The sequence below is a fragment of the Mirounga angustirostris genome, unplaced genomic scaffold (assembly GCF_029215605.1).
Source record: "Mirounga angustirostris isolate CCGP_5_RB_7025 unplaced genomic scaffold, mMirAng1.0.hap1 SCAF_15, whole genome shotgun sequence".
Classification (NCBI taxonomy): Eukaryota; Metazoa; Chordata; class Mammalia; order Carnivora; family Phocidae; genus Mirounga; species Mirounga angustirostris.
The window spans coordinates 90,703,766-90,731,375 of NW_026991723.1; the positions used below are offsets into that span (position 1 = coordinate 90,703,766).

At 59.7% G+C, this 27,610-nt stretch overlaps 1 protein-coding gene across 1 annotated transcript; it reads right to left on the reverse strand.

Annotated features, from left to right (window-relative positions):
• FAM163B (family with sequence similarity 163 member B) lies at positions 1 to 27,297 on the reverse strand. Its single transcript, XM_045882032.2, has 3 exons — positions 27,000 to 27,297; positions 3,553 to 3,668; positions 1 to 2,967 (listed from the first exon to the last, which is right to left on the reverse strand). The coding sequence occupies exons 2-3, from the start codon at positions 3,643 to 3,645 to the stop codon at positions 2,566 to 2,568; spliced, it is 495 nt and encodes a 164-aa protein (XP_045737988.1). The 5' UTR covers positions 3,646 to 3,668; positions 27,000 to 27,297; the 3' UTR covers positions 1 to 2,565.
• Positions 27,298 to 27,610: the final 313 nt, after the last annotated feature.

The following is a 27,610-nucleotide window of genomic DNA, read 5'->3' on the forward strand; positions in this document are numbered from 1 at the left end:
AAGACGCTGAAAGCAACTTGCTCTGGCTTCGGTGGAGGGAAGGAAGACCTGGGTGTCCACCCACCTCCGGAAGTGAGACTGCCACAGGGCCCAGGAGGCCACAGGGATTGTCTCCTTTGGCGACAGGTGGCAGGAGGGCAGGTGGCTTCCCTGGGATGTGCCGCCAGCCGCTTCCCCAAACCGGGGCCAGAGCCGGGTTCACCGCACGGGGCTGCGATGGGGATGGATGCTGAAGGTCACTGAGGCCGTGGGCTTGCATGAGGTCCCCAGCTCGGTTCCAGGGGAGGTGGGCCACCGCAATCCAGGGGTCTGGGTCTCCCTGATGCACCCCTCTGCTGTGCCTTGTTGTCACCCCCTCCTCCCCCTCCTCCCCCTCTCTTCGGCCTTCCGCCCCCATCCTGCTTTCCAACAACACTCACTGTGCCCTTACTGTGTGCCAGGCTCTGCGTCATGGGCTTCCTAAGAGCCCCATGAAGCGGGCATCGCTATCTCCCCACCGTGTTGGTGTTAGCACAGGCCCAGAGATCATCCACCACTCGTCCCAGGTGACTCAGCCCGTCACCGCCACCCCGCTCTCCAGGAGCTCAGAGTTTAGGCCAGTGGCTCCCAGCCTTGGCAAACAGACACGACCACCCCGGGAAATGCCCTGACCCCCCGGGTGGGAGAGGACAGGCCAACTCCTCCTGGCACGGGACTGGACGCTGCCCCCTCCCAGACAGTGCCGGGGAGGGGTCTGGGCTGGCCTGGAGTCCCAGGCTGACCGAAGGCGGCGGCGTGGCGGTGGTGGCAGAGATGAGCTTTATTGGCTTTCGCTTTCCTCAGGGAGCACCAGCTCCCCACAGGTCCCCATAGTGCAGCTGCGTGAGCTCACACGGAGGGGTGCTTATCTCATTTCAAGTGGATCTATGAATCTATACAGAGAATAGAGACCAGAGAAGGAAAGAGGAACCCGGGACAGACCCGCCCGCAGAAGTGTCACCTCTCGGGGCTCGCCCCCCACCCCAGCCCACCCCCCAAGCAAATGCACGAAACAAACTCATGGGGTTCCACAAAGGAGAGGAGATCGGCTGCAAGGAAAGTTGGGGATGGATTCCAATAGCGTGTCCAAACTGAGGCAGGAGGACAAAGGAAGAAGGGGAAATAATCCAGAAAGCTAAAAATAGTTGTCTTCCCCCGAGTCTTCTCACATCCAGATGACTCCACTCTTTGGGGCTTTCGGCAAGAGGCAGGTGCTCAGGTTGCCCGTGGCTCAGGGACCCTCAAAGATCTGTCTTTTAGGAAGATGGCTTGGCTGAGGAGCTTGGTCTGTATCCCTGGCAGACAGGGGCTACCTTACCCTGGGGGCTCCACGGCGGTCCCCAAGAGGGCCGGGGGCTCTGGGGCCCTGCTGCAGAGAAGGAAATGCTTGTTGCCTCTGGCTGGGTGGGGGAGCTGCGTTCCCCATGCCTGGGGCGCTGGGTTTGGGTCATTTCCATGGGGTGGCCATTGGGTATCACTTCCCCAGCTGGAGGGAGGGAGTTGGAGGGTGGGCTCCCAGGGAGACCCTGGCCCTGCTGGGAGCTTGGTGGGGAGTGGGCTCAGTTGAGGCCCTCCATGGAGCGAGAGCAGGATCATGGGCCTTGCTCCCAGATCCTCCCGAGACACAGGGGCTGGGTGGGAGAGCTCGGGGGGTCTCTCCTGGGGACCAGAGCTTGAAGGGCCCCCGGAGGCTGAGGCCCAGTGGGTAGGAGGGCCTGTCCCAAGCCTCATGGGGAGATAGTGGGTCTTTCTGGTCCTGTTCCTGGCTCTGTCTGCCTACCACACTGCAGCTTCAGAAGGGGGCGCGTATCGTGGTGTGGACGCTCTTGAAGCAGGTGGTCGGCATGTGGCCTCTTCGTCCCTCTGTGCCTCCCTCTGTCGCCAAAAACCCAGGTGGGGCTATGAATGGCGAGGGCCCGGCTGCCCCTGAAACTCATCTAGGGCATCTGCAGTGAGGCCTGCCCAAAGAGTGTCTCAGCAGCCTGGCCCTGGAAGCCAGGGGTGTGTGTGGGAGGGGGACGTGGGGGGGGGGACAGCGGCGCCCTTTCCAGGACAGAATACTCGGTCTGCACTTGCTACCGGGCCAGTGGCATCGCCAGTCACCCCTCCTCCTTGAACAGGTGGGAAAGCGGAGGCCCAGGGAGGGGAGGGGACGGGGTCAGGTCTCGCAGCCAGGGATGGCCACGTCCCCGGGGCCGGGCCGGGGGCCACGCTCCACGGCGGCTTCACTGAAAGGCAGCCTCACCGTCAGGAGCCCGGGGTCCCCCCCCAGAGCCCTGCCTTGCCCTGCAGCCTGACACCCGGGAACCACCCCTCGCCTGCGCCTGCCTGCCTTCCAGCCCCAGGCCCCGCAGCCCCTACCCCTGGCGGCCACGCGTGTGCTCACAGGGCCTCATCCGTGCCGTGAGCCGCGGAGCTCCCCCACGGGCCCCGTGGTGACAGGGAGGCGAGGAGGGCTGGGCCGGGCCCTGGTCCTGGCCCGGGGCCAGGCCGATGCGGCCCGGGGACCCCACCATGGTCTGGGGCCCCGTCGGGCGGGCGGGCCGCTCAGACGTCTGTGCTGATGCTACGGCTCCGGGAGAAGGCCTCCCGCATGGCCGACAGGCGGTTGGGGTTGAGCGCCTGCAGCCCCCCAAGGCTCCCGGGCGGCAGCTCCGCGTCCTCCTGGCCGATGCTCTGGTAGGCCACGCGCTCCCCGCCGTTGCGCACGCCCTCGTCCTCGGGCTCCTGCAGGAAGAAGGCGGGTGGCTCGTAGTGGGAGCAGCTGCGGCAGAGGGCGCGGGCCTGCGGGGTCTTCTGGCTGAAGGAGGTGGAGGCGGCCGGGTAGACCGCCGGCCCGTTGGTCAGCACGAGGTTGCGGCCGCAGGGCAGCGGGGGCAGGTGCGAGTGCACGGCGAAGTCAGGCTCCTCCTCGTCCTCCTCCGACTCGTCCTTCTTGCAGCAATAGTACTGCAGGCAGAGGGCTGGTGACCCCCGGCTCCCGCCCCCGGCTCCCGCCCACGCCCCCCGCGCAGTGGCCACACTTCGGGGCACGCTCAGGCCGGACCCCCTGCCGAGCGCCGCAGGGAGGAACGGGCCGGTTTCATCCCCACCGCAGCGGGAGGCAGGCACGAGGATCATCGCCATTTTGCAGGTGGGGAAACTGAGGCACAGAAGGGTCAAGCGGCCCGAAGATGGGCGCCGGGCTGTGCTGCCTCGCCCTGCACTTATGGCTTCCCCTCCCCTCAGGGAGACGTGGGGGGCCCTACGGGATGGGCGGGGTGGGGCGAGTAGCACGGCGCAGGCACCCACCCCCGCTCTCCTGCCTTATCCTCCCTGAGCCTCAGTGGCCTCCCCTTGCAGGGAGTCTGGGGAGCCCTGGGTGAGGGGAGCCAGGTGGCCACATCCTGAGCCCCCACAGCTGGGACCCAGGCCAGGGCTGTCTGCTTGCGCCTTCTGCAGGACCTGACCCTCCCCCTCTTCCTGGTCCCCAGCCCTCGCGAGCGCGGGGGTGGGGGGCTCCCTCCTCGCACCCCCCCGGCGCCCCGGGACTACCTGGAGCCGACAGTAGCACAGAACAGCGATGATGCAGAGCAGAATCACAGTCGCCAAGATGCCCCCGGTGATGACCACTGTCCCGGCTGTCATCCGCCCCCTTCTCCATCAACAGCCTGCAACACACGCCACCAGCTTCACTGCATCATTGCTTCCTCGCTGCACAAGCAACCCCTTAGAGCTTGGAAGGTTGAGGACACTGGCTGAAAGGGGGAGACCAAACACCCCCCGGCATGCAGGCAGGAGGCAGGGGCAGGAGGAGACCCAGGCGGGCTCTGCCCCTCCCTCTCCGGGGCCTGGCTTCCACATCTGGAGGGGCTGATGCTAGTGGCATGCCCCAGCCTGGCTCCAGGGGCTCTGAGAAGATTCCATGAGCACGCACTTCAGCACTCAGCGTAGCACGCTCTCAGGGAATGGCGCCCTTCCAGCCGGCTCTCCCGAGCTCACGCATTTTTAAATTCACCCAAACACAGTCAAGCTGAACATATGGTTTTGTAACCTAACAAGATCATCCTTATTTTTCCATATCATTACATTTCCTTCCACGACATGATTTCTAGGCATATTCCATTGTATGACATAACCGACCTGTTTTCTTTAAAATTTTTAGCTGGGCTAAAATACATATAACCTGGTCTGCCATCGTAACCATGTGAAGCTTACCGTTCAGGGGCGTTAAATACGCCACACTGTTGTGTATGGAACACGCTCCGGAACTCTGTCACCTTTCAACGGCTGACAACCGACAACCAATCCTTTTTTGATATTTAGGTTGTTTACATTAAAGAGAAATATTCAAAGTGGATGTTTTTCAGTAAGCGTTCTTGTAGCTAAGTGATTGGAGTCATCCGAGCCATGGCCTACTTCAGTTCCTCTTTGCGGATAAATTCTTAGAAGTGGGCTTTCTAGGCCAAAGGACAGGCCCCTTTGTAAACTCTACATCACGGCACAAGTCACAGAAACAAAAGCAGAACGAACGTGCGTCATTAGCTACCGTCTTGCTAGCTGTTCTGTCCGCCCACCCGGGCGCCGATAAACCCGTTCCAGAATCAAAGCGCCCCGCTTAGAGCAGTAGCTGATGCCCCTTCTCACTATGGCCTGGTTCAAGTTACAAAGGTTTGACAACTGGCTTGCAAAGTTCCTGGATGGCTAGCAAGCCTCTCCTACAAGCCAGGAGTCGCTGGCTCCAGCATTCCCCGTTCCCATTTGCCATCCCTCTTTTGCAGGGACATGGCGTGGGCGGGGGGTGGGTGGGTGGTGGAATCGAGGATATGAAAGGAAATCCCAGAGCATATCAGTTTAGTGCAAAATCTGACAGATGAAGACTTAAAAAAAAAATTACCCAGTCTGTGTTCAGCTTCCTTCCATCAGCTCCAAAATGTCTTTTTACAGTTGGTTTGTTCAAATCAGCATCCAGTTGCGTTTGGCTCTTTTGACTCTAGAACATTTCAGTTCCCTCCACTCTCCTCGCCCACTCCCTGCCCCAGGTTGTTTATCGAAGAAACTGGGTCATTTCTCTGACAGAATTTTCCATGTACTAGAGGGGGCTGGGTCTCCTTGAGTGGCACTGGACGTGGTCCCTCTATCACTGTTTTGTCCTCTAAACTGGCTTCCTATCACATCGCTTCCAGGGACTGAGACTCCGTCCCTCTCGTCGTCATGTCGAGAATAACCGGTGGGGTTCAGCTGCTGTCAGCCCGGTTCCTCCAGTGGAAGGTTCCTTATTGGCCCTCCACCTAATCGATTTAGCAGCCTTTGGAGATTGTTACTTAGATCCATTACTTCATTAGGGGCTGCAGAGAGTGACGTTTCAAACACTATCATCTCTCCTGCATTTCTCAACTCTGATTCTTCTCTAAAGAACTTTCCCTAATACCTACACGGTTATCCTAAAATACAGGCTGCAGGGGAAAGGCCCGGATGCTCACTTCCTTATCAATTTCCAGAATATGTCGGCTCCCCAAGAGGTGTGTGGTGGTTTCCTAGTATCACTTTGATCTCACTGATTTTTATATATTTAATGTACTTCTTGGTGTTCAGATGACCCCATTGGGACTGTGGGTTTGGAGGCCCTTCCACGTTCACTCCTGTGTCTTTTTTTTTTTTTTCAGATTTTATTTATTTATTTGAGAGAGAGAGAATGAGAGACAGAGAGCATGAGAGGGAGGAAGGCCAGAGGGAGAAGCAGACTCCCTGCTGAGCAGGGAGCCCGATGCGGGACTCGATCCCGGGACTCCAGGATCATGACCTGAGCCAAAGGCAGTCGCTTAACCAACTGAGCCACCCAGGCGCCCACTCCTGTGTCATTTTGATAGGACCCCCCACTAATCCTTGATAATATTTGGCTTTCAGGCACAAGATGTCCCAGCTCATCTTGGCCTTGGGACCCACTGTTCCTCTGTGACAGCCTGGGTCTCTTAGTGGGAAGTGGTTGGTAGAGAACATAGTCTGAGCACTAAGGGTGCTTGCTGTTCCTGAGTTTTCATTGGTTCTATGCTTTTTCAGACACCACAGCCAGGGAATACTTTTTTTTTTTTAGGAAAAGAAAAATAAAACATGGAGTTTATATTGACTTTATTCCTTGTTTTTCCCTATTACATATAATAATTTAAAAATAACATTACCAATATTTTTACTAACACATCCACTGAATGGAACAGGATACGTACTTGTTCCTCTTTTTTGTCCTTACCCCCTGAGGGGTGGATAGTTAAAAAAAAACTGTCTCAAAGTCACTTGAGATAATTCTTAGGATGGTTTTTCCACCAACTTGATACTCAGACTCATTTATTCCAGTTAGTTCTTACTTTTTTTTTTTTTTAATTGATTTAGTTTTGCCTTTAAATGGTAGAAAACATTTGGTTCCAAAGTCAAAAGCATAAAACCAGGTGCAGAGAGGTCTCCCTTCCCACCTCTCCCCTGCTTTGCCCCAGAGGGGACAATTTTACTTAGTTCTGGGTTTACCTCCCATTGCTTCTTTCTAAAAATATAAGCGAATATGTAGTTCCTTCCTTCTCTTACTCCAAAATGGCATTCTGTATATACTTTCTGCCCCTTCCCCATCTCCCCAGGCCATCTATCACTGCATGGACCATATGCGCCCTGGTCACACTGAACATCCCCAGGGACCCCTGCAGAGCCTGCTGCCCCATAGTGTGGGGAAGCTGAGCTTCCTCAACCAGGCTCTATGGGTGAGCATTTGCATTATTTCCTACTTTAAAAGATTACAGGAATGTGCAACAAATAGCTTTATGGTGTGCACGTTTCTGAAGTTTTTTGATAAACCTTGCCAAAAACTTGCTGGAATCTGGGCCCATTTTTCCCCTTCCAGGAATGTGTGAGAATTGACATGGGATTTTCATTCGGAGACTCAAGATCTGAGCAGTTGGTGTGTGGGGAGGGAGGGGCTGGGCCCCTGCACTCGGGCAGCAGTGTAGGAGGGGTGAGGTGAGGTGGAAGGTGTAGGGGTTTCCCTGCAGACTCTGCAGCTAGCTGGGGAGGGGGCCAGGCTGGGCAGGAAGGCCAGCACCCCGTCTACAGATGGCGGGGAGCACGACCATGTACCGACATGGAGAGTCTTTCCAGGCAACACTGTGCCTCAGCGGCAAGGCTGGGGTGGGAACCCAGACTCTGGACAGACAGACAGACAGACAGAAAGGCAGATCTGGACAGACCCAAAGTGATGAGACAACGAGACGCAGACTCACAGACAGCTCCAAATTCAGACAGAGGTGCAGACAGGGCCCAAGTCAGGAAGACACAGTGCAGGCCACACAGACAAGGCAGGAGCCCCGGGGACCCCCACATTCCTGGGCACCCTGCCAGGCAGCTCCCACCCGCCTTGGCCCCCGGGGCGGCTGAGGCCAGCTGGCCTGCTGGCCCTGCCAAGGGTGCAGGCCGACCTGGGGCCAGATCCAGGGAGCTGGGTGTGCAGGCGAGGCGGCTGGCGGGGGGATGCTGGGCAGGGGCCAGGCCTGCTGTCCAGATGCATTTCACGCTTTTTGCTGAGGTGAGACCAAGCACAGCCGACAGCTGCTGGCCCGACTCCCCTGCTCCCTGCCCTCCTGTGGGGCTCCCAGGATGCCACAGCCCACCTCAGCCTTACCCTGAAGCGGCCATAAGGCGGCAGGGGAATGGACCCCAGGCAGCCCTCCCTAGGGTCCATGGTGCCATGGGAGGGCAGAGCCAGCACTGGGACCCTGACTTTGTAGACGAGGAGTCAGGTCCAGAGAAGAGCAGGCCCATTTCTGGCGACCCAGCCAAACCCCAGCGCCCCGTCAGGGTGGGCTGATCCGGGAACACCATTCTGGCAAATAGGGCCCATTGCAGCCTGAAGCCATAGAGGCCCCACGGCCCACCACCTGGAATCCAGGGCCTCCCAGGCCCAGAGGGCATCGGCCTCCCCCCCATCCTGCCCAGCGCTTGTCAGGCGGGACCCCCCTCTTCGGGAGACCCCGCAGGTGTGGTGGTTCCCACGTTTGAAGATGAGCAAACCAAGGTTGGCAGAGGTCCCAGCACTAGTAGTTTTGGGGTCAGGGTGGAGGTCAGACCTGCCATATCATCACATCTTGGAACTGAGCTGAGCCCCTGTTGCCCCCAACCATGCAAAGCCCCGCAGCCTCTGGGTTTCAGGGCGTTGGCCGGCCCCTGGTCTCCTCTCCAAGCCTGGCCCTCGACAGCGCGTGTGGATCCCGGCTGCCAGCCCTCTGGCCGTCGCTTGCCGGGGTCGGGGTGGACGTGTGCCCCAGGCTGAGCCAGTCCTCCCCTCTCTCCTAAGAGATGGGCCTGGGACCCAGCCCTGACCAGTCCCTGCTGATCACCTGATGTAAGGCAGAGACACAGGTGCTTCCAGCCACGTGTGCGACGGCCCGAGGAGCTGGTCCTGGGCGGGGGCGGGGGTGTGCAGGGCGGAGAGTGGAAGGACGCCGGTGCCCAGAGAGAGCCGAGCTGCGGTCCTGACTGGAGGAAGTGCGTGTCCTTCCCCGTATCCGCAGACAGACTCATTCTATGACTGTGTCACCTTGCCTGCGTTTCTGCTCTTTATACCCCAAAAGGTAATTATGCTCCTACTTTGTCAGTGAGGGAACTTACTCAGCTCGCAAGAAGTCAAGAGAGGTCATGCAGGGATTAAGCTCTGCTGGGCAGTTCAGCGATCCCAGCACCCAGCACCCAGCAGACCCCCTAGAGCCAGCCTGCTTCTCCCTCCGGCTAGTTGCAAGCACGGGGCTGGCTCCGTGCCTCAGTTCTCTCCTGGGTGCTGTGACGAGGACATCAAGGATCCCACTGGCCGGCCGGCGTACTGTGCTGATTGCTCTTGTTAATACACGTGTCCCTCCCTGGCTCTACCGCCTCTGGCAGGCCTGGGAGGACGTTGGAGGGTGGCCGTGGTGGCCACAGGGCCCCTCTCCCGCGTCTGAGATCCAGGAGGCCCCTTGCTCGGCCCGGCTCTCAGGGCCCCTCCAGCGGCCGGCAGCCTGGTGGCGTGATGGGAAGGGTGCCGGCGCAGGCCAGGCGCCCAGGGCTGTCAGCAGCCACGGCTCCGACACCCCGGCCGCGTCCAGCTGGAGCGTCTCAGCCTCGCTCTGCAGATACACGCATGCCGAGGGGCAGCAACGCCCGCGGCAGGCGCCAGTCCCGGGGCCAGGCCCGGCCAGCAGACGCGCACATGGCTGGCAGCGCCGCTGGCGCCCCGGCCTGACATCAGTCCACAGTTAACTCCAAACACCCCCTCCGAGGGACATGGCCTCCCTCGGCCCCGCCCTCCTGCCACCCCTCTGCCCTGGCCCTGCCCACCCCCAGGATCCCTGCCCTCTGCCCTCCCAGGGCCTACACTACCATCAGGGCCCAGAGCATGCTGCATTTTCCTCCAGGAAGCCTTCTTGAACTTCTCCATCCTAGAAATGCCAGTGCTGGGATGGACAGAGAGGCTGAGGCCAGTGTGAGCAGTGGGTGTGGCTCGTCCATGACCTCACAGTGAGTTCGCGGAGGAAGAGCAGCCAGACGCCTGCTTCTCCGACCCTCACACCTGCCATCCTTGCTGGACCGTCGCCTTTCAGACCTCCTTCCTGTGCCTGGGGACTGCCCGGCCGGACACCATGGTGATGAGCCCGAGGGGCCCTCGTCCTGCCCAAGATGGGGGGCAGGTGAGGAAAGTCCTGCCATACACTTGCTGGTCACCCTGGGTCAGAGGCCTCTCCCTGGGCCTCAGTTTCCTTATTCCGTAATATGGGTATGGCAGGGTTTAGACACCCATTCCGGCAGCTCCGGACGTGAAACATCTAGGTTTGTATCTTTAACCAGCCCAGCCTACCAAGGGCTGGGGTGATAGAGATGCAGGAAAGAGTTTGAGGATCACAGAGGTAAAACAGCGCCAGCCACAGGTCCAGGCCGTAAATCAAGATGGCATCCCCCAGGGTGGGCCGAGCGGATTGCTTCGGACACGCTGGGTGCATGCTTCCCTGGGAGCCTGGAAGAAACTGGGCTGGCCCAGTGGCCCCTGGACACTTGTGTCCCGAGCATGGCTATGCTGAGTGCCCAAGAGACCAACGGAGGGCTTTGGGGGGCAGGGCTGGAGACAGGTGGCCTGCCCTGGGGGGACCCCAGGATGCTCCCTGGAAGGAGGGACTGGCTGGGCTGGCGGAGGAAGGGGATGGCCATGGGAGGAGGGACAGCAAAGCAAAGGTTGGGAGGCGGAGAGGTGCTGGCAGACGCAGTGACAGCCTGGTGGAGGTTCCTCCTGGGCTCTCCCTAAAGTCTTCACTGCCCTGCCAGCCAAGACGGTTTGGCGGGGATCGTGCTGAATTGTTAATCTGCCCCCTGGGACCATAAACGGTTTTAAAGCTTTATAAACGGCTTTGCTTCCCTGTCCCCACCCTCGGTTTTTACAGGGACAGGCTGTGAGATGGGGCCCGTCTATGCACCCCCACCCCCACCCCTAGGGTCTGTGGGGAGGGGGCCGGGTAGCCAGTCTCCCTGGCGGGCAGGCAGGCGGGCCCACTGCTTTATGAGCTCGGGTTGTCTCCGAGCAGGAAGACCAAACGGGGTGGTGTCGGGGGCGGGGAGCAGGAAACACCTGGCAGCAGAGCCAGACGCCAGCCTCCACCTGCCTCCCCCCCCACGGAGCCCCCTCCCCATAACCACCTTCCTCTGGCAGAAGACCCCCGCGCAGCTGCCATCTGGACCACACGTCCCACACCGAGTTTCAGACTCCTGTTTTCCTCTGTTCCTCTTGCGCGATCCCCCCCGCCCCAGCCCCAAGCCTTGCAAGGCGCAGGGCACACAGCAACGCCCATGAGGCTTCTGTCCGCCGCGTTCACCTGAGAGGCCTGGTGCTCCTTTAGGAGCCAAGGAGAAGCCGAGCCCGGCATCCTTGCGCCCCGGCCGGGCCTCTGGCTCTTCTCGACCAGTGACTTCCAAACCCACCAGGCACCAGAACGTGGGGGAGCCTGGGACACACACGCGGATGCCCAGGCTTCTCTGGGTCTACAAGGGGGGCCTTGGAATCTGCTTGTGTAACAAGCACCACTGGCTTCCAGATGGGGAAACCGAGGCTAGGGGAGCCTGGCGGAGGGTCCTGCCTACCCCCCGCAGGCCTTTCCCCAACCTGCTGTCTCGTCAAGGGCTTATGGAGAGCCAGCCCGCCTTTTCCTCCACAAACACATCTGTCTGGTTACAAAAGCACTCCTGCTACCTGGAAGCCCAGGGGCCCCGTGGTCCGCGAGTGAGAGTGGCCGCGGAGTTCCTGTCTAGACCTCCTCCACATTTGTTCCTAATTTCACGCTCCGCGGGCTCCCAGATTCCTGGGTTTGGTAATAAATAGACAGGGAAGTGCTCAGCAGCCCTGTGGCTGGTCTCAGGATATTCTCCAGAGCCTGGCTGGGCTGGGCTGGGCCAGGCTGGCGGCGCAGGGCCTGGAGGGGCGGTTCCCAGCAGTCCCTGGAGATCTCCTCTCCAAGCTCCCCGAACTGCAGGCCCACCTGGTGCAGGGCCCAGCGAGCCAGGCCTGTGCCCACCACCAGGTGGAGGCCAGAGAATGGCCGGGCTGGGGGGGGAACGGGGCCTGGTGCTGCCAGGCACAGCTGGGAGCTGGTGTTCAGGAAGCCGAGGATGCCCTGGGCTGGCCTGCTGCACGCTATGGGCTCCTTCAGGGACTGCCAGGAAGAGCACAAGGTGCTGGCCATTTCTGGGGTTCACAGACTTCCAGAAGTTCTCCCCAGACCCCCGCTGAAGAGCCCCCCCGCTGGGGTCAGCGCTGGGGGAGCAGGGCCTTGCCTGGGGTTCCCGGCTCTGTTCCCACTACCCAGCCCAGTGAGCACAGTAGGTGCTCAATGCTCAGAGGAACTGTGATGAGTGAGTGTGGGGGACTGGGAGCTCTCGAAGAATCAACGGGAACTTCCAGGATGGACCCGGGCAGAGCCAGGAGCCTTAATAAGAACGGCCGTGCGCCTAGCAGGATGGTTCATCCAGCTTCTTTTTCCCCTCGACTCCCCCCTGGGTGGCCCCCCTACCCGCTCTCCCCAGGCCACGTGGGAAGCAAGGAGCAGATGCATCTCTTTGCAAGATGACCCCACCCACATAGTCCGGGGGTAAACCGAGGCTGGAAAAATGAAGCAACCCACCGAGCAAGCAGGGACCTCTGGTCTTGGTGTCCCTTCCGGGCCTACTGTGGATGTGGCTGAGGCGGCAAAGGCGAAGCCATGCACTGTGCGGAGAGGACTCAGCGCAGACCCCAGGCCCTGGGTGGCTGGGGCACCTGGGCCACGGCCGGGAAACTGAAGGAAGCTGCTCTGCCAGCCCCACCAGGACTGGCCAGGCAGCTCAGCCTCCCTGCTGCCTGGGAAATAGGGCACCCCCAACTGGGTGGCCTTCCTGCCCCCTCTGGCACCGTCCCCAGGCGGTCGCTGTCCCCTTCCTCAGGAACCTTCGGGAAGGCCCTCCTGGCCTCTGTCACAGAGCCCCGCCAAAGCCACCCACGTCCTCCTGGTCCTTTGGGGGCAGTGGGCAGCACCCAATCATGCCCGTGGAAGGGCCGGCCTGTGGGGCCCTTTTAGAGGCAGGCTACCACGCTGTTCCTTGCCCTCCGAGCCTGCTCCAAAATTAATTCAAGTCTGAGCTGTCACTGTTGCAGTCGGTCCCAGAGGCCCCGCCTCAGCACTTTGTCCTGCTTGTCCAGAGGAGCGGACACTCGGTGTGCAGGGAGACGTGGGGTGAGGTAAGGCTGGCTCCCCCGGCTCTGTGGCGACCAGGCTTGGTGGTGTGTCAGACAGGTGGCCGGGCCCCCCAGAGAAGGGAGTCCTGCCCAGAGTCACCCTGGATGTGTGCCACAAAACCAGGGCTGGGCACTGGCCAGCGACCCTGAACCCGATCCTTGGGCCCCGAGGTGGGGGTGGGGGTGGGGGTGGGAAGAGGAGGCAAGGCGCCCATTGTCTGATGTTGAGCTCAGCAGTGTCTGGCCCTGGGGCCCCAGCCGCCCCCGGACCTCTCCTGTCTGACCTCCCGTGGTCTGAAGGACGTATGTGTGTCTGTAGACGCTCACAGTTCATGCCCAAGTGCCTCCAACACAGCGGAGAGGCTGCCCGGGGTTCCCCCCAACCCTCCTGCCCATGTTGCCCTGCTGGGGTTCCTCAACCTGTCTGGACAAGTCACTACCTCCCTCACATACCCCGGGGAGCTCCCCAGTACCTCACATTAGTAAGAAGCACATTATCTTGTCCTGAGCACCCTTTGTGCCTGGCGGGGCGTGACACCCTTCACCAACATCTTTAATCCCTGGACAGTCTGAGCAGATTTATCATCACCCCATTTCACAGACAAGGAAACAGAGCCAGAGAAGTGCACAGGGGGTCACGTGGTTTGGGGTGGGGGAGCAGGGTTGAACTTTGGTGTGCCACCCCAAAGCTGGTGTCTGGTCTTTTCCCTCCTCCTGGCTGCCCCCCAAGGCTTGCCTAAAAGTGGGAGGGACGGGACAGGGGTGCATTCTCCTCCTTGCCCCGTCCGACTACAAGCCCCATGAAGGCAAGAGCCCGGTTTGCCACGTTTCCTATGCCCTTCTGTCACTAGGGGTCAGCACAGCACAAGGACACAGTGAGGGCTCCGAAATAGGGGGGATTGGAATGGGGTTGGGTCCAGTTGGCGAGCCCCCACTGAACAGGCCCTGAGCTTGGGGAGGAAGGGGTGGGGTCTCGCCACTGTGGCCCTCACTTCCTGGACCTGCCTGCCCCCCCAGTCTCCTGGGCAGGTCGGGAGGGTGAGCACCAGCTCAGCTGCAGTCGGGCTGCCTTTTTCTCTCCCTTAAGAGTAACAATGGGTAGAAGCTGGGTTTGCAAAACCCTTTCTGCTGCTTGCCTTAAATTTCTTTTTCTGTTTTCAGCTTCCTCTTCCGAGAACTGAGTGCTGCTCCTGGGCCCAGGTCAGAGGTTGGAGGTGCACTGGACGGAGCGCGGTCGGAGCTTCCGTTCATTAAACACACACCACGTCCCAGCACTGACCTGAAGGCTCTACTCTTGATATGTCACTTAACCCTCATGGACACTCTCCGCCCAGGCCCCCTGAGCGTCCCCATGTGAAGACAGGGACACAGGCACAGAGAGCACGGTGCGTCCGGGTCTGGACACAAGGAGGAAGCACAGCCAGGATCTGACTCCAGGCCTTTGCCCATCCCTACGGCTCGGCACCTCGAGTTTGATGAAACCCTAATGACCCTCTTCCGTGGGCCTGGCCCATCTTCTGCATCGTGAGCTGCCTCCTTGACTGCGAGCTCAGTCAGGCGTCACCTTGATGCACGGGCCCTGGCAAACCGCAAGAGCTCCATATACGCCTGTGGAGTGAGTCACCAGCCAAGGCGGTGCCCTTGGGAGCTGAACGCTGGGGGAGGCAAAAGCGGAGGGGAGACTTTGGGGCCGTAGATGAATTTCGGGAGGGGGAGACTGAGGAGACCCTGAGCACATCTGCTTCTGGTCCTTGCTCTGGCCTTGTGCCCCGGGGAAGGCCCGTGGCTCCGAGAGCGCTCCTGGAGGGCGCTGACGCCTGACTCCTGGTGCTGTGGGGGGGATGCACGCATTGCCCCATTCGAGCCTCATCATCATCCTTGGGGTTCATAGATGAGAAAACTGGGGGTCATGGAGATGATGTCACCTGCCCAAGGGTGCACAGCCGGCAAGAGGCAGAACCGGGGGCCGGGAGAGGACATGGGGGCCTTTTTCAGAAAGGCCGGCTGCCTCTGGCATCTCACGGGATTGGGCAAGCACCTCGTCAGTCACTGGCAGCCAGCTGGGTCCCACTCCCAGGGCCTGGGGAGGGGCCGGGGGCACTGGGCCCTCTGTCCCCTGCAGGGATGGTGACTGCTCGTGAGCAGTTCAGGGCAGAGGGTCGGTGCAGTGATCAGGCAGGCTTCCAGGAGGAGGCAAGGTGGGGGGGCAGGTTGTGGCGGGGGCTGGCTCCCGATCACAGAGAGCCCAGCTCTTGTAGAACAGAAAACCAACCTCTCTGCCCCCAGGGCCTCCCTCTGCCCTCCTCAGCCACCAACCTGGCCGCCCTGCAGACAATCAGCTCCTGAGGCTGCTCTGGGCCTGTGACTTCTTCACTCAGAACATCCCCAGCTGGTGAAACCAGAATCCAGGTCCCACCCTGAACCCTGCTCAGGAACAGTGGGAACCTGTGCTTTAACGAGGCCCCCGGGGGAGCGACAGGCTGGCCCCAGGCTGCACATCAGGACCACCTGGGCAGCTCATCGCCCAGCCCTGCCCCAGGCCAAATATGTGAGGGTCCCAGGGGCGGGCCCAGGAGCCAGGCCTTCTGGGTTGGGACTGCAGACACCTGTGGATGTCCTATACTGCCTGCCATGCAAGGGGCACCCCCCCGGGACCTGGGCTGCACTGGGGGCGCCCCTCCCCGGGGGGCCCAGGAGGTGCTGGGCCCTGATGCAGGCTTCACCGCGTGGCCCTCACTGGTCCAGGAGCTTCTGGGATCTAATAGCACTCACTGTCCATACTATGTCCTTGGCATTTATAGTTTATGAACAGTTCAACAGCAAATATTCATTAAGTTTCTATGGCATCCTGGTTTCTGCTCTGGGTCCCCCCACCTTTGAAACAGCAAGTGCAAAGGCCCGGAGGCAGGCAGAGCAAGGTGGGCTCCAGGAGCTGGTGCATAAGAGCAGTAGAAGGAAAGGGCACAGGGCGGGATGTGGGCGGTCCCGCAGGGTCTGTCTGCTCCTGAACAGCCTTCACGGAGCTCTGGTGCTCACTTTTCTGCCTGCTGCAGTTTGGTGCCCTTTCCTTCCCGAAATGCTTTCTAGATCATTCAACCTCACCTTGGGATGTGCACCAAGTCTACCTGAGGTCAGAGAGAGAACCACTGTAAAGGATTCTAGAGAACACTACTCAATGCTCACACAGGTCCAGTTCCTGCTCCCAGCTCTCAGAGGAGAGGTTCATAACCCAGAAGGGCCGGACTGAGTGTTGCTCTGGTCCCGCCCAATGAAGCCTAAAAGCTAGAGCTGAAACAATCAAACTGTTTCCAAATAACAGCCGCACCCCAGAACAAAGCTGGCAGAGAGGCATACGGTGAAATCCGCCACGTCTGGCATCCAGTGGAAAGTTACCTGGCATGCAGGGAAGCCCACAGTACGATCCATAACGAGGAGAAAAGTCAATCCCTCGGAACTAACCCAGAAATGACACAGGTGATAGGCTTAGGAGGCCAGGACATTAAAATAGTTCCAACAACTGTCACCGCCGTGGTCCGAATGCGGGAGGGGAGACTGGGCGCGTCAAGTAGAAACACAGACGACGTTAGAAAGAACCAAACCAAATTTCTAGAGATTAAAAAAAAAAAAAAAAGGCTCCAGTTCCGATGACAAATACACCGGATGGGATTAATGTTAGATTAGATGCCGTGGAAGAAGTGGTTTGGAGACGCGGGGAGAAACCGCCAAAATGAACCTGCACAGAGACAAACCCTGAGTGAGGGAGCAGGGCTTCGGGAGGTGTGGGGGCGCCCAGAGCCCATGGGACCGGCGCCCCCACAGGGAGGCCCACGCGGACAGAGGTCCAGTGAGAAGAAACACTGGCTGAAACTTAGATCCGAAACACTCCACACACAAGAAACACCAGGAGCACGGAGGAACCGTCCTGAGCAAATTGTCTAGAACGAGCAATGACATGAAAATCGAAGGAAGAGACAAAGGCCCACGAGCAACAAAGTGGGAGAGCCACGCGCGGACTTTGCGGTGAGAGCGGTGGGAACCAGGAGACAGTGGGCGGCAGGTGTAAAGTAGGGAAAACACCCCAACCTAGAATCTTCTGTCCAGCAAAGATCTTTCTGAAATTAAGATGAAATAAAGAGTAGCATGAGTACCATATCTTCTTCTTGACTCCCCAGTCCTGGAGGGCAGGGCCCACAGTCCGGCTCCAGGCCAGGGCACGCCCTCCGGATCTATTGCTGGAAGATTCTTATCTTCTCATTGGGTCTGGGTCTCCAGTGGCCCAACCCGAGCACAGGTTGGGGAGTCCTGGGGGAAAGACTCTGTTCATAGGGGACTGGGAATCTGGCTTGTTTTGGGGGAAGCCCAGGTGGAGGGAGCAGCGGCCCTTCAGGGGCTCTCCCCACTGGGGACCCCAACGTCCTGGACCCAGGCCCTGCAGAGTGAGCGTAGGAGGTGCGAGGCATGTTCTATAGGACAACCCTGTGCCTTTATTCACCTCCCCTCTCCTCACAGGAGTGTAAAAGCAGAAGAGAAATCTGCATAAGGTTTTTGAAAACAATAAACCAAACACACACATATGCGTTCTAGCGGTTCACACGGTTACCGCAGTTTCCATGGGCGCCGTGGTAAGCTGCATGAACTGAGGGAAGGAGGTGGGCTCTCCTTAACCCAACAGGCCAGGGCACTTGGATCTGGCTGCTGGACTGGAGGGAGGGAAGGAGGGAGCGAGGGAGGGAGCGAGCGGGAACTGTCAGCTCTCTCCCCACGCTCCCCAGGACGGATTCGGCAGCTACCCAGAACACCACCTGTGTCTGGACAGCTCCCTGCTGTTTAAGATGAATTTTCAGCATCTACCCCAAGAGCAGCCCCATGAGTTAGGAAGACAGGAGTCCTCATCCTTATTCACAGGTGGGGTCACCCCGGGGAGGGGGTCGGTGGAGTGCGGCCGCACCTGTCCAACTCCCAGGCTTCCTCCTGTGTCCCCACCTCAGGCGACCCCGCGCACGCTGACTGCCCTGGCACCGCTGCCTCAGCCAGGACAGCTCGGGGCCCATGGGGGGCCGGGGCCAGCCTTGCCCTGCTGCAATCAGGCAGTGCCACCTGTCATCCCGGTGCTGTGTGCCTCCATGTGTGGGTGTATACCGCTAACCTTAAAAATAGGAGAGCCGGTTATTTTACTAGCAAAATGGGTCTATTCAGAATATATATATACATATATGGAATTGCAATTCGGGACTTACCTATGGCTTTGCCGTCACTTGCCTGTCTTGAATTGCAATTCTCTGCTGTCCCTGAATAAATACATGCGTGTGTGTGTGTGTGTATGCGTGTGTGTGTGGAACAACAGATGAGCCCAGGCAAAGGTGAGTCGAGCGACCTGGTGGTCCCAGAGGGACTGGCTGGACGGTGCAGCAGCTGGGGGCGGGCTGGGGGCGGCACCATCCCTGTCTGGGCATTCCCCTGGGAGTTCAGATGCCCTCCAGGGGACCTGGCACCTACCAGGGAGATCCCTGGATCCCTGTCTTTGCCTGAGGTCAGTGCAGATCATTTAAGGCAGGCCCCCCCTTCTGCGCTGGGGCTCCAGGCAGGGTCTCATGTGGGGTGGGGAGCCAGAGGGCGGCGGACAGCCAGAGGACGACTGGAGCCTGGGAGGAGAGGTCAGGCGAGGCGGTGGAATGATGGACTCACAGAAACTGAGAGCCACGCGGCTCAGAGAATCAGTACATCTGAATAATGATGCTTGGAATCTAAGAGTCCCCCACTTTCCCCCTTAGATTTGGACGTTACCTGGTTTAATCACCTGCTCAATGAACCCTGATGGAGATTTCCGTCTGGAAATCGCAGTTCATCCAAGACGGTCAGCCTGAGTGTTTGGATACACACCCTCAGGGAAGGGAGGAGGGCAGCGTCACCTCTGGCTTCTGGCCACTTTCCAGGCTTTTCGCTCTTCCCTGGGGGTCACCTCAAGTCGTCTCCAAGTACAAGGCATGAGGGCCCCCAGGAGGCCCCACCTGCCCACGCACCTGCCGTCCTGGGGGCAGAGGCCTCCAAGGGAAGCTGCCAACCCTCTGCCCAGCACCCCCACCCCCAATTTCTTCGTTCATCTGACGCAGTTCCCGGCGCTCGACTGCCCGCCAGGCGGGCCCCGGGCACGGACCACAGACCCGCCTCGGCCCCCTCCACGAGGCTCTGCTGTTGCAGCTAATTCAGTGGCTCCGTTAGAAACTTCTGGGGGCAACTCTGCCCCCCCCCCCCCCAGCAGTCTTTGGTGGCCCGGGCTTCAGCAAAGACCCTGCCTGAAGCAACTTGTTTTACATCAACTTCCCTTTGTAAGAAAACTGGGCTCAGCCATTTCAGTGAGTGTAGGCGTGTTGTTGAAAGAGTGCGTCTTGCAGATTAAGTGATTTTTTTTTTTTTTGAACCAGCAGTTGTTGTCAATGAAGAATGGCAGCATTAACCCCGGGGGCCTGGCCGGGGGCTGAGGCCTGACTGAGGGAGACCCGCCAGCCCCAGGCCTGCCCCCACCATGACATTCCTGCAGCTGGAAAACGCCAGGCGCTGCCCCGAGCAGACCCCGCTGACCCCCGAACAGCTTCGCAGCCGGCCATGCTCTTGCCACACTGGCTTACTTCCGTTTCTGGAACACTCTGAGCCCCTTCCTCCCCGAGGAGGTTCTGAGTGTTCGGAGGGAAGCTTCTGGTGGGAAAAGAGATGTCCTTTGTGACTCTAAATGTGGGGGGGGTCTCGGTCCAGGGAGAGGCCAGGCAGAAGCTGCTCCAGCCCCTGGCAGACGAGGTTGGGCCGCAGAACGGCCCAAAAAGCTTCCAGCCGTCCGACAAATATCTACCAAGTGCTCCTATCTCTGTGCCAGGCACCGTGCCAGGTGCTCGGTTCATGGGTGAACAGCATCAACAGGTGCCCTCCTCCAGAGGCTCCCCGGCCCGTGTGCAGAGGGAGACCAGTTGGGAAGATGCACAGAGCCAGTGTCACAGGCGGTCCGAGGGTGTGTGTCATGGGGCTGACCTCCAGCGAGGTGCCGTGGGGTCAGGGATGCAATCCTGAAGTACACCGTGGACGCCGAGACCCTCACGAGCCAGGAGAGCTCGTCCAGGAAGAGAGGGGAGTAGGCAGGAGGACCCCCAGGGAGGAAGGTTCTGGGCGTGTTCCAGAGTGGGAAGTGAGCCGACATGCAGGAGCACAGTGGGGCAGACAGGCCAGTGAGGAGGCTGGGGGGTTAGCAGGGTCTGTGGCATGCAGGGCCCTCTGGGCTGCAGTGGGGGTCTGGGCTCTGCCCTCAGCTGGGATGGGATGGAAGCAGGGTACTGACCCTCAGCTGCACACGCCGATGGGGAACCTGAGATCCACCATGGGTGTCATGCAACAGGACCTGCCACCCACCGTGCTCAGAGACCCCAGAATCTAGCCCCAGGCTCCCTCTGTCACGCTCCTACCGGGTGACGAAGAATCCTCACCACCACCCTGCAGGAGGGATACAACCATCCCGTTTCTACAGACCAGGAAACCAGGGTGCAGAGTGACTCAACAGTGCATCTCAGCTCACCAGCTGGGAGGAGCCTGCGATGGGGGTTGGGCTGAGCTGTGGAGTCCTAACCCTTGTGCCTTTTTCGAGCATCCCACAGGTTCTGCAGCCATGCCGGACCCCTACCCACCTGCTCCCAGGCCTCCCTCTTGCCCCCGGGTCTCGTGTTCAACGGTGGGGTAATTCCAGAGAGAAGAGGGTGTGCAGGGAAAAACAAGACAGCCAGTGGTAATCAAAATCTACCACAAAAGTGATTATGTAAGACGCTGCGTCGTAAACCAAAAATTTTCTTTTTGAAATAGAAATCTGTTCGGTAATTAGAGGAAACTCTCATGTGGGAAGTTCCATGAAGGTAAAATTAAAGTTGACTATATTTTTAATTTTGTAAATGGGTTCCCACTGAGCCAGGAGCCTTCTGTATAATGAATGTTTTAACCAAACAAACTCTAAACACAGGTAAATACCAGAAGCTCGCAATTTGACAATGTTACAAAGAAGTTGCTGTTTTTCTGCGAAGACTTTTTCACTGTCCCCCTTCGAACCAAAATTGGATCATCATATCCCGGAGTTAGCCCTCTCAAAGACATTGCTGGTTTTGCAATGTTTCCAGGGGAGACCCTGATAGCAACAGACACGCGGGTCCTGGCCCTAACTGTGGGTCCTTCCCTAAGCCAGCGGGGTCTGCTGGGCTCTGGGAGCAGTGAGGAGGGGGGATGCCCTGCAGAGAAAGGGCGTCTGGACTCGGTGCTTGCCTTGGAATCTGAAAAATGAGCATCTTTGCTTTAGGAAGGTTCCCGAAGGTAATGAGTAAGTGCATTTGCCAACAGCAAATGGGAGAATTGGGAAAACAGGGAGTAAATGTGACATTCAGACACTGCGAGGCAAGCGCCCCCCCCCAAGTGTCAGGGACACACTAATGATGCTTCCCAGCCTCCTCCTACACCCTGGGACACACACTCCTGTGCTCTGAGCAGCCCCTGTTCCTGCTCCCAGCAGTCTGGCAAAATAACCCGAGCCAACGCTAGGGGGACGCACGGGCAGGAAGCACAAAGCCAAAGCTGGCTGGCGCTCTGGAGTTGAGGCAGGGCCATGGGGCAGGGGTGGGGGCTCTGCTGCGGGTCCCTCACTTGTCTGTAGCAAAGCCCCATCAGCACCGGGATGGTGGGGAGCCCTTTCGAGGCTGGGCAGAGAGACCAGAGGATGAAAGGGGGTGATGCACGGGAAAGCCAACTTCAATCACAACAGATTTGAGGCTCAAAGCCGATGAGACCACCAGGAAGTGGCCAACCGGGTCCCCCCACCCTCACGGGGAGTGGACTGCTGGAGAAAGTCAGGGTATCTTCCGTGAGTCACTGATTATCAGCCCAAGTCAACAGACAGGTGTTCTGCATCCCAGTGATGGCAGAAATACCCCATCTCCCCAGCACGCCTGCTCCTCCCCACTCCATACTCCTCCTTGAGGGCTTAGTTCAAATTCCGCCTCCAGGAAGCCCTCCCTGACTGCTCTTTCTGGCCCATTGGGGTATCTTCCTCTGAATCTGGGATGCCTGCTGCCGCACACCCATGTTACAATCCATCGAGAGCTGCCCCGTGCCCTGCTGTCTCATTCTATTCACAAGTGGGCACCCCCCTCAGGCCCCTTCTGCCACGAGATCCTTTCCTGTTGGGATCACACCAGTGAACAAGTCAATAACACTATCCAGCACAAACAAAAACCCAGGATGACCTACACCCCGGCTTAGTAATGTGGGGCCAGGTGAACGAATGAGAAGATGGGTGCTGACTCGGGGAGAGGATCCAGATCTGCTGCTAAAAGGGCAAGGCAGGAACACACGCAGATAAGCCCCCAGAAGATGCCCGGGTGGCCGGCACGCAAACGACTGGCAGGTGCCGAGCGCTGGGGGGGGGGGGGGGGTCACAGGGGGGACACCCGCGGCTTTTACTTCATGAAAAACAAACAAATGGAGGGTTTGATTTTTCTTTTAGAGCCAGCATCAATGTATTTTATTTAAAAATCCCTTTAGTGCATTAAAATGTAATACAGATCAGCTGAAAACGTAAGTGGCTTGGAGGAGACAGTTACCTGCTGTAGCTTTCTGCAGGTGGAGTCGGTTTTCCGTTTTGGTGAACAGCATGTTTTCTAGAACAGTGTGTCTCAAACCTCACTGAGCACAGGAATTACCCGGGGAGCCTGTTAAAGCAGAAGGTCTGGAGGGGGTCTGAGAATCTGCGCTCCCAGCAAGTCCCCGGGGACGCTGATGCTGCTTTGCAGACCACACCGGGGTAGCACGGCTCCAATGTAAGCTCCTCTGGGATGTGCAACTAAGTACAGCAAATGACGACAAACAACAGCAACCATAAGAGGGAGGACTGTTCTCCAAGGACCCAGGCCAGCAGAGGGCCCCACTGGCCGGGGCCAGCCTGGGAGTGCCCCGAAGGGCCACCTCTGCCGTTGCTGTTGCTTTGCAGAAACTGTGGATCCGGTCGGGAAGAACCCAGACTCAGGCGGTAGCCAGGGAGCCAGGGTGGCCCCGAGGCTGGGCAGCCCTGAGGCCACTCTGTGGCTGAGGCAGGAAACAAGCACCCATGGGGGCTACCCTGGGGGTGGACCAGGCCTGGAAGAGAGGCTTCTGCTAGCGCGCAGCATGCCTGGACTGCCCTCCCCAGTCAGCCAGCTGAGTCGTAATCCGGCGCATCCTATGAGGTAGATGTTAATATTATCACCAAAGAACCCAAGGCCCAGAGAGGCTAAGTCACTTCACCAGGGACACACAGCTTGGGCAGAAACATGGCTCTGGTCAGCCCCATTGGCCAATGCTCTCATCCACTTGCCACTCTACCAACCTGTCCTCGTGGCGGGGGAATGTGGCAGATGAGGCTGCAGCCCCGGGAGCCTGGCCGGCCTCCACGTGGGCCTCGCGTCTGGCCCAGCCTCCTCCCACCTCCGCCACCTGGGAAAGCTGACCACAGGGGTATAGTGACTGGCCAGGCGCGGCCAGGGCCCGTTCCCATGGAAAGCGCCCAAGGTGGGCGGGGACCACGCGCAGAGGACAGGCAGTACCATTGAGCACAGGCGGTGATGGGCACTTCTGACACTGTGCTGATGTTGCTGGAACAGAAAGTCCCCCTGGGGGCCCCTGGGGCTGCGTCCTCACCGCGTGCGCTGGCCCATCCTGCATGTCCGGCCACGCCCCGGTCTCTGGCCCGGCCCCATGCAGAGGAGTGCCCTAGGACCGCTATTTGCTCCATCCCAGGCCCCTCCCACCACCCAACGCGCGTCCCGGTGCCCCCGCCTCGGTTGGATGGTGTTGCTGCCCACTTCTTACTCTCCTGGTCCAGGCCTCCATGGTTTCCCTTCTGACTGGAGGCAGTGACCTCCTCCAGAGCCTTCCTGCCTCCAGCCTCACTCTCTCCAAGCAATCTTTCACATTGCAGCCCAAGAACATTCTCTAGAGGCCGGATCTGGCCGTGTCCCTCCCAGGCTCACGATGCCTGTCATTTCTGTGGACCCCTGGAGAAACCCACCCCTGGAGCAGGGCTTACAAGCCTTGCCTGATCAAACCTCCCGCCTTGCTCCCCCACTCCAGAGGCCCCAGGACTCTCACCAGGATCGTCTGTTTCATCCTGCAAGGCCCCCAAGGAAGTAGGGGCCACAGTCCCCATTTCACAGCCCAGCACGTCCCACAGCCAGGAAGCAGCAACACCAGACTCAGAAACCAACCTCAGTGTGAGTTTGGGGCTCTTACTGCAGCCCACCCTCCCCCTGGGACAAGGTGGCCAGTGCCCCTAGAATTCCTCCTGCAGCCCCTACCATCCTTAGACAGCCCCCAGCCGGGGCGGGGGGCTGGGCCAAGCCCCGGGGGAGGGCTCCCCAGCTTGAGCCTGTTTAGGGAGGGGACCTCATTCCCAAGGGAACAAAGAGCTTTGAAAAGAGACACCAGCGCACCCGCGCCCAGGAGCCTCTCCGCTCAGCGGTGGAAGGAGAGGGGCTGGCAAACGCTGAAGAGGCTGGGCTTGTCAAATCCCCTTTGGAGCAAATCCAAAGGGATCGAGACACTGCAAGGAAAACCAGGGCCAGGAGGAGAGCAAAGCAAGGCTGAGAAGCCCCCAGTCGCCCTGGCCTCCGTGGAGCAGACCGTGGGAAGAGACTCGGGGCGTCCAGCGCCTCGGGCAGGCCCAGTTTCTCAGGGGCCGCCGTATGCTGGCAGGGAAGCCAGAAGCACCCTCAGTTCTGCGCACGAGGAGGCTGAGCGATTTGCCCGAGGTAGCCCGGAATCCACAACCTGCCTCTTACTGATGGATAGACACAGGCTCGCTACTTTGGAGACAGTGGTGGGGCCGGGAGCTCCCAGGGGCCAGGACAGGGGCCCTGCTGCCACTGTGCCTTGCCTCCTGCCCGGAGTCAGAAGCAATTTACAGAGACGTAGTAACTCTCCCGCAGCGCCGCCTGCTCCCTCACCCCTCTTGAGCACTGTAATTATTCCTCACTGGATCTCCCTGCCTCCACTCTGTAGAGCAGACCCAGGGGCCTCCCTGCAGGAGTGGGGCCCTGCTGTGTAGCCTCCAGGCCGGCCGGGCCATATCAGTCACCCAGCACCAGCATCAGCAGTCAGCGATTTAGAGCCGGCCCCCAAACATGCAAGCCTGGGGTGATCATTTGAGTGGGGGCCTTGGGCTCAGGTTTGCCCGGAGATTTCAGAACCCCTCTGTCCTCCCTCAATACTGCAGCTCCTCCCAGGCTTAACCGCTCAGTTCGAGGCTTGGGTGAACAGAGTGGTAATGGCCCATCGGGGGCATAACATGAGCCACTCCATCATTTCACAGTTGAGAGACTGAGGTCTAGAGAGGGAGAGTGACTTGTCCAAGGTCACCTAGAAGGGTGGACAGAACTGGGCAGATCAGTCTTGGCTCCTCCAGCTGTGCCCACCCTTCCCCCCCCCCCCCCAAGTGTCCTTACTCATGTTTGATGATTGTGCTGGTGTAAGCAATGCATGTCTGGGAGCTCGAAGCCTCCGAGGCTGGGACAGGCTCTGTGGTGGACGCCCTCCCCTCTCCCCTGGAGAGGCCAGGCTGAGAAGCTGTGACACTTCTGTAGGCCAGGCTCTCAGCAGAGAGTGCCAGTGAGCTCCAGAAAGACCAGCCGATGCTCCCCAGAGCTCCCCAGGCACTCTTCCCCACACACCCCTTGGGCACCGAGGCTGGGAGAGCCTGCGGGTCCTTCCCAGACTCCCAAACCGTTCAGGAGGCCAATTCCCAGACTTTCAAGTGAATCCAGACCAGTGAGCCCCGCTGGACACTCAGGTGGCAGGGAAATCAGAAATCAGGAGGAACCAGGGTACAAGGATCACCCTGTTTTTTTCACCCTGTCATGCAGGTTGCCCAATGGCCACTGCCAAATGAAAAATTGAACAAAACCCCACATTGCCTGAGCCCCAGCCTCAGGAGCAAGATGAATTTGTCACAAGTTCCCAGCACCCGAGCTCCTGAGGAAGCTTGCAGTCAGAGCACAAAGGACTAAAGTCAACCCCTCCCCTGGGCCCAGGAAGTGCTTGAGCCACCTGCTTAGGGAAGAAGAACTCTGGTCACCTAGGCTATATCCTGTGCCACTGGCAGAGGGGGATGGATGTGTCCTAGCAAGTGGAAACTTTCTGGGGTTGGAAGTTCCCATGGTGTCTGGAAACGCCCCCTCCCCCCCCAAGAGCCTGGGGGGAAGGCTGACAGGTTGTCTCCTCTGGCTCTCCTGAGCTCCAGCTTCCCGAGGAATGTGAAAACAGGGCATGCAGGGGCTAAGACCTCTGGGACACTCCCTGATCCTCGAGAAGGGTCAGCGAACTTGACTTTTGAGATTTTTGTCACTGAGTCATGGGGGCTGCCATGAGATGCACCCTGCCAGGACCATTAGTGTCCATGTGGTCCTTGGCTTTGGGAGTGCCGGACACTGGGTGGGAGGAAGTGGCTGAACCAGGAAGGTGGACAGGAAATCTCTCTTGGATCTTTGGTGTTTGGAGAGTCTTTTTATTCCTCGCTAGGACAACTCAAATGCCAGTCTGGTACTCCTCTCCCCCATTTAAGCTGAGATTTCAGACAAAGGTGAGGGTGAGGCCAGTGGCAATGACAGACAATGGGGTGTTTGAGGTCAGTGGCTCTGTGACCTTTGACAAGTGATCAAACTTCCCTGAGCCTCAGTTTCCCCATTTGTCAAATAGGACCAATGTCCCTTTCTCATGGGTGTTGGGTGAACTGAATGAATGATTACTCGCAGGTAAGGTGCCCAGCAGGTGTCTGGTAGAAGGCAAGCCTCAGTAAATGAAAGGTCTTAGCTCCTGGCACCAGAGAGAATGGAGGCCAGGCTCCCCTCGGAAACTTTCTCTCCCCGATTTCCTTCATGCCCAGGCCAAGACAGAGCCCAGGTGTCCCTTGGCACAGTGGGTCGCCCGCCTCCCTCAGGCCCTTGCTGCCCACCTGAGTCCCCATTCGCAGTCCACAGCCTCCTCCCCAGGGGCGCACTTCCAGGGAAGATCAAGATGGGACAAGTGGTGTGGAGGGGCTGCTGTGTGGGGCAGGGACTCGGCTCCAGGCGGCCGGGCAGGCTGCAGTGGGTGCTCCAGCCGAGGTGGACACCGAGCCGGGGCTTCCCTGCCTGCGTCCTTGGCGTCCTCGGCCCCCATGCCCCGCGACCGCTCAGCCCCGCTCGGCCCTTACCTTGAACCATGGGAACGGCGCTGCCCCGGCCGGCCGAGGACTTGGGCGCACGTGACGGGGCGGTCCGGCGTCCGTCCCGGGCAGGGCGCAGTTACCGGCGGCCGCTCCTGCCCAGGCCACGGGCTGCGGCGCCTGCTGGGGCCGGGCGGGCAAGGCTGGCGCTGGGGAGGCCCGGAGGCCCGCGGGAGGCGACTGCGTGCCGGGGCGGGAGCCCCTTGCTAGCTCCGGCTGCGGCCGCGGCTCGGGACGCGCAGTCTGGCTCCCTGCGAGCGGCACGCGCGGCTCCAGCCCAGTCCCGGGCGCGGGGCGCGCGCTGGCGGGAGGGCGCGCGCCCGAGCTGGCGGGGAGCGCGCCGCCGGCCCCGCGCGCGCCGCCGTCGGGGGCTGCGGGGAGCGGTCCGGGAGCTGTCCGTGGTTCTGACGGCTCGTTCGCCTCGGGGCTGGGGCTGAGGCCGCGCGACCTCCCTTCGGCCTTGGGGGGCACCCCCGCCCCCGCCCCGCGCCCTGCGGGGGCTCCCGTTGCTCTTCTCCTGCTTTCCGGCACTCCCCGTTTCCACAGCGTTGGGATTGGGAGTCAGGCTGAAGCTGCTGGTGCTTACCCACAGTGCGACC

Excerpts from the sequence above, each read along its gene's own strand:
- FAM163B (XM_045882032.2), bottom strand. The coding sequence starts at position 3,645 with ATGACAGCCGGGACAGTGGTCATCACCGGGGGCATCTTGGCGACTGTG. Across the intron at positions 2,968-3,552 it reads TGTGCTACTGTCGGCTCCAG|TACTATTGCTGCAAGAAGGA; the intron begins GTAGTCCCGGGG and ends CTCTGCCTGCAG.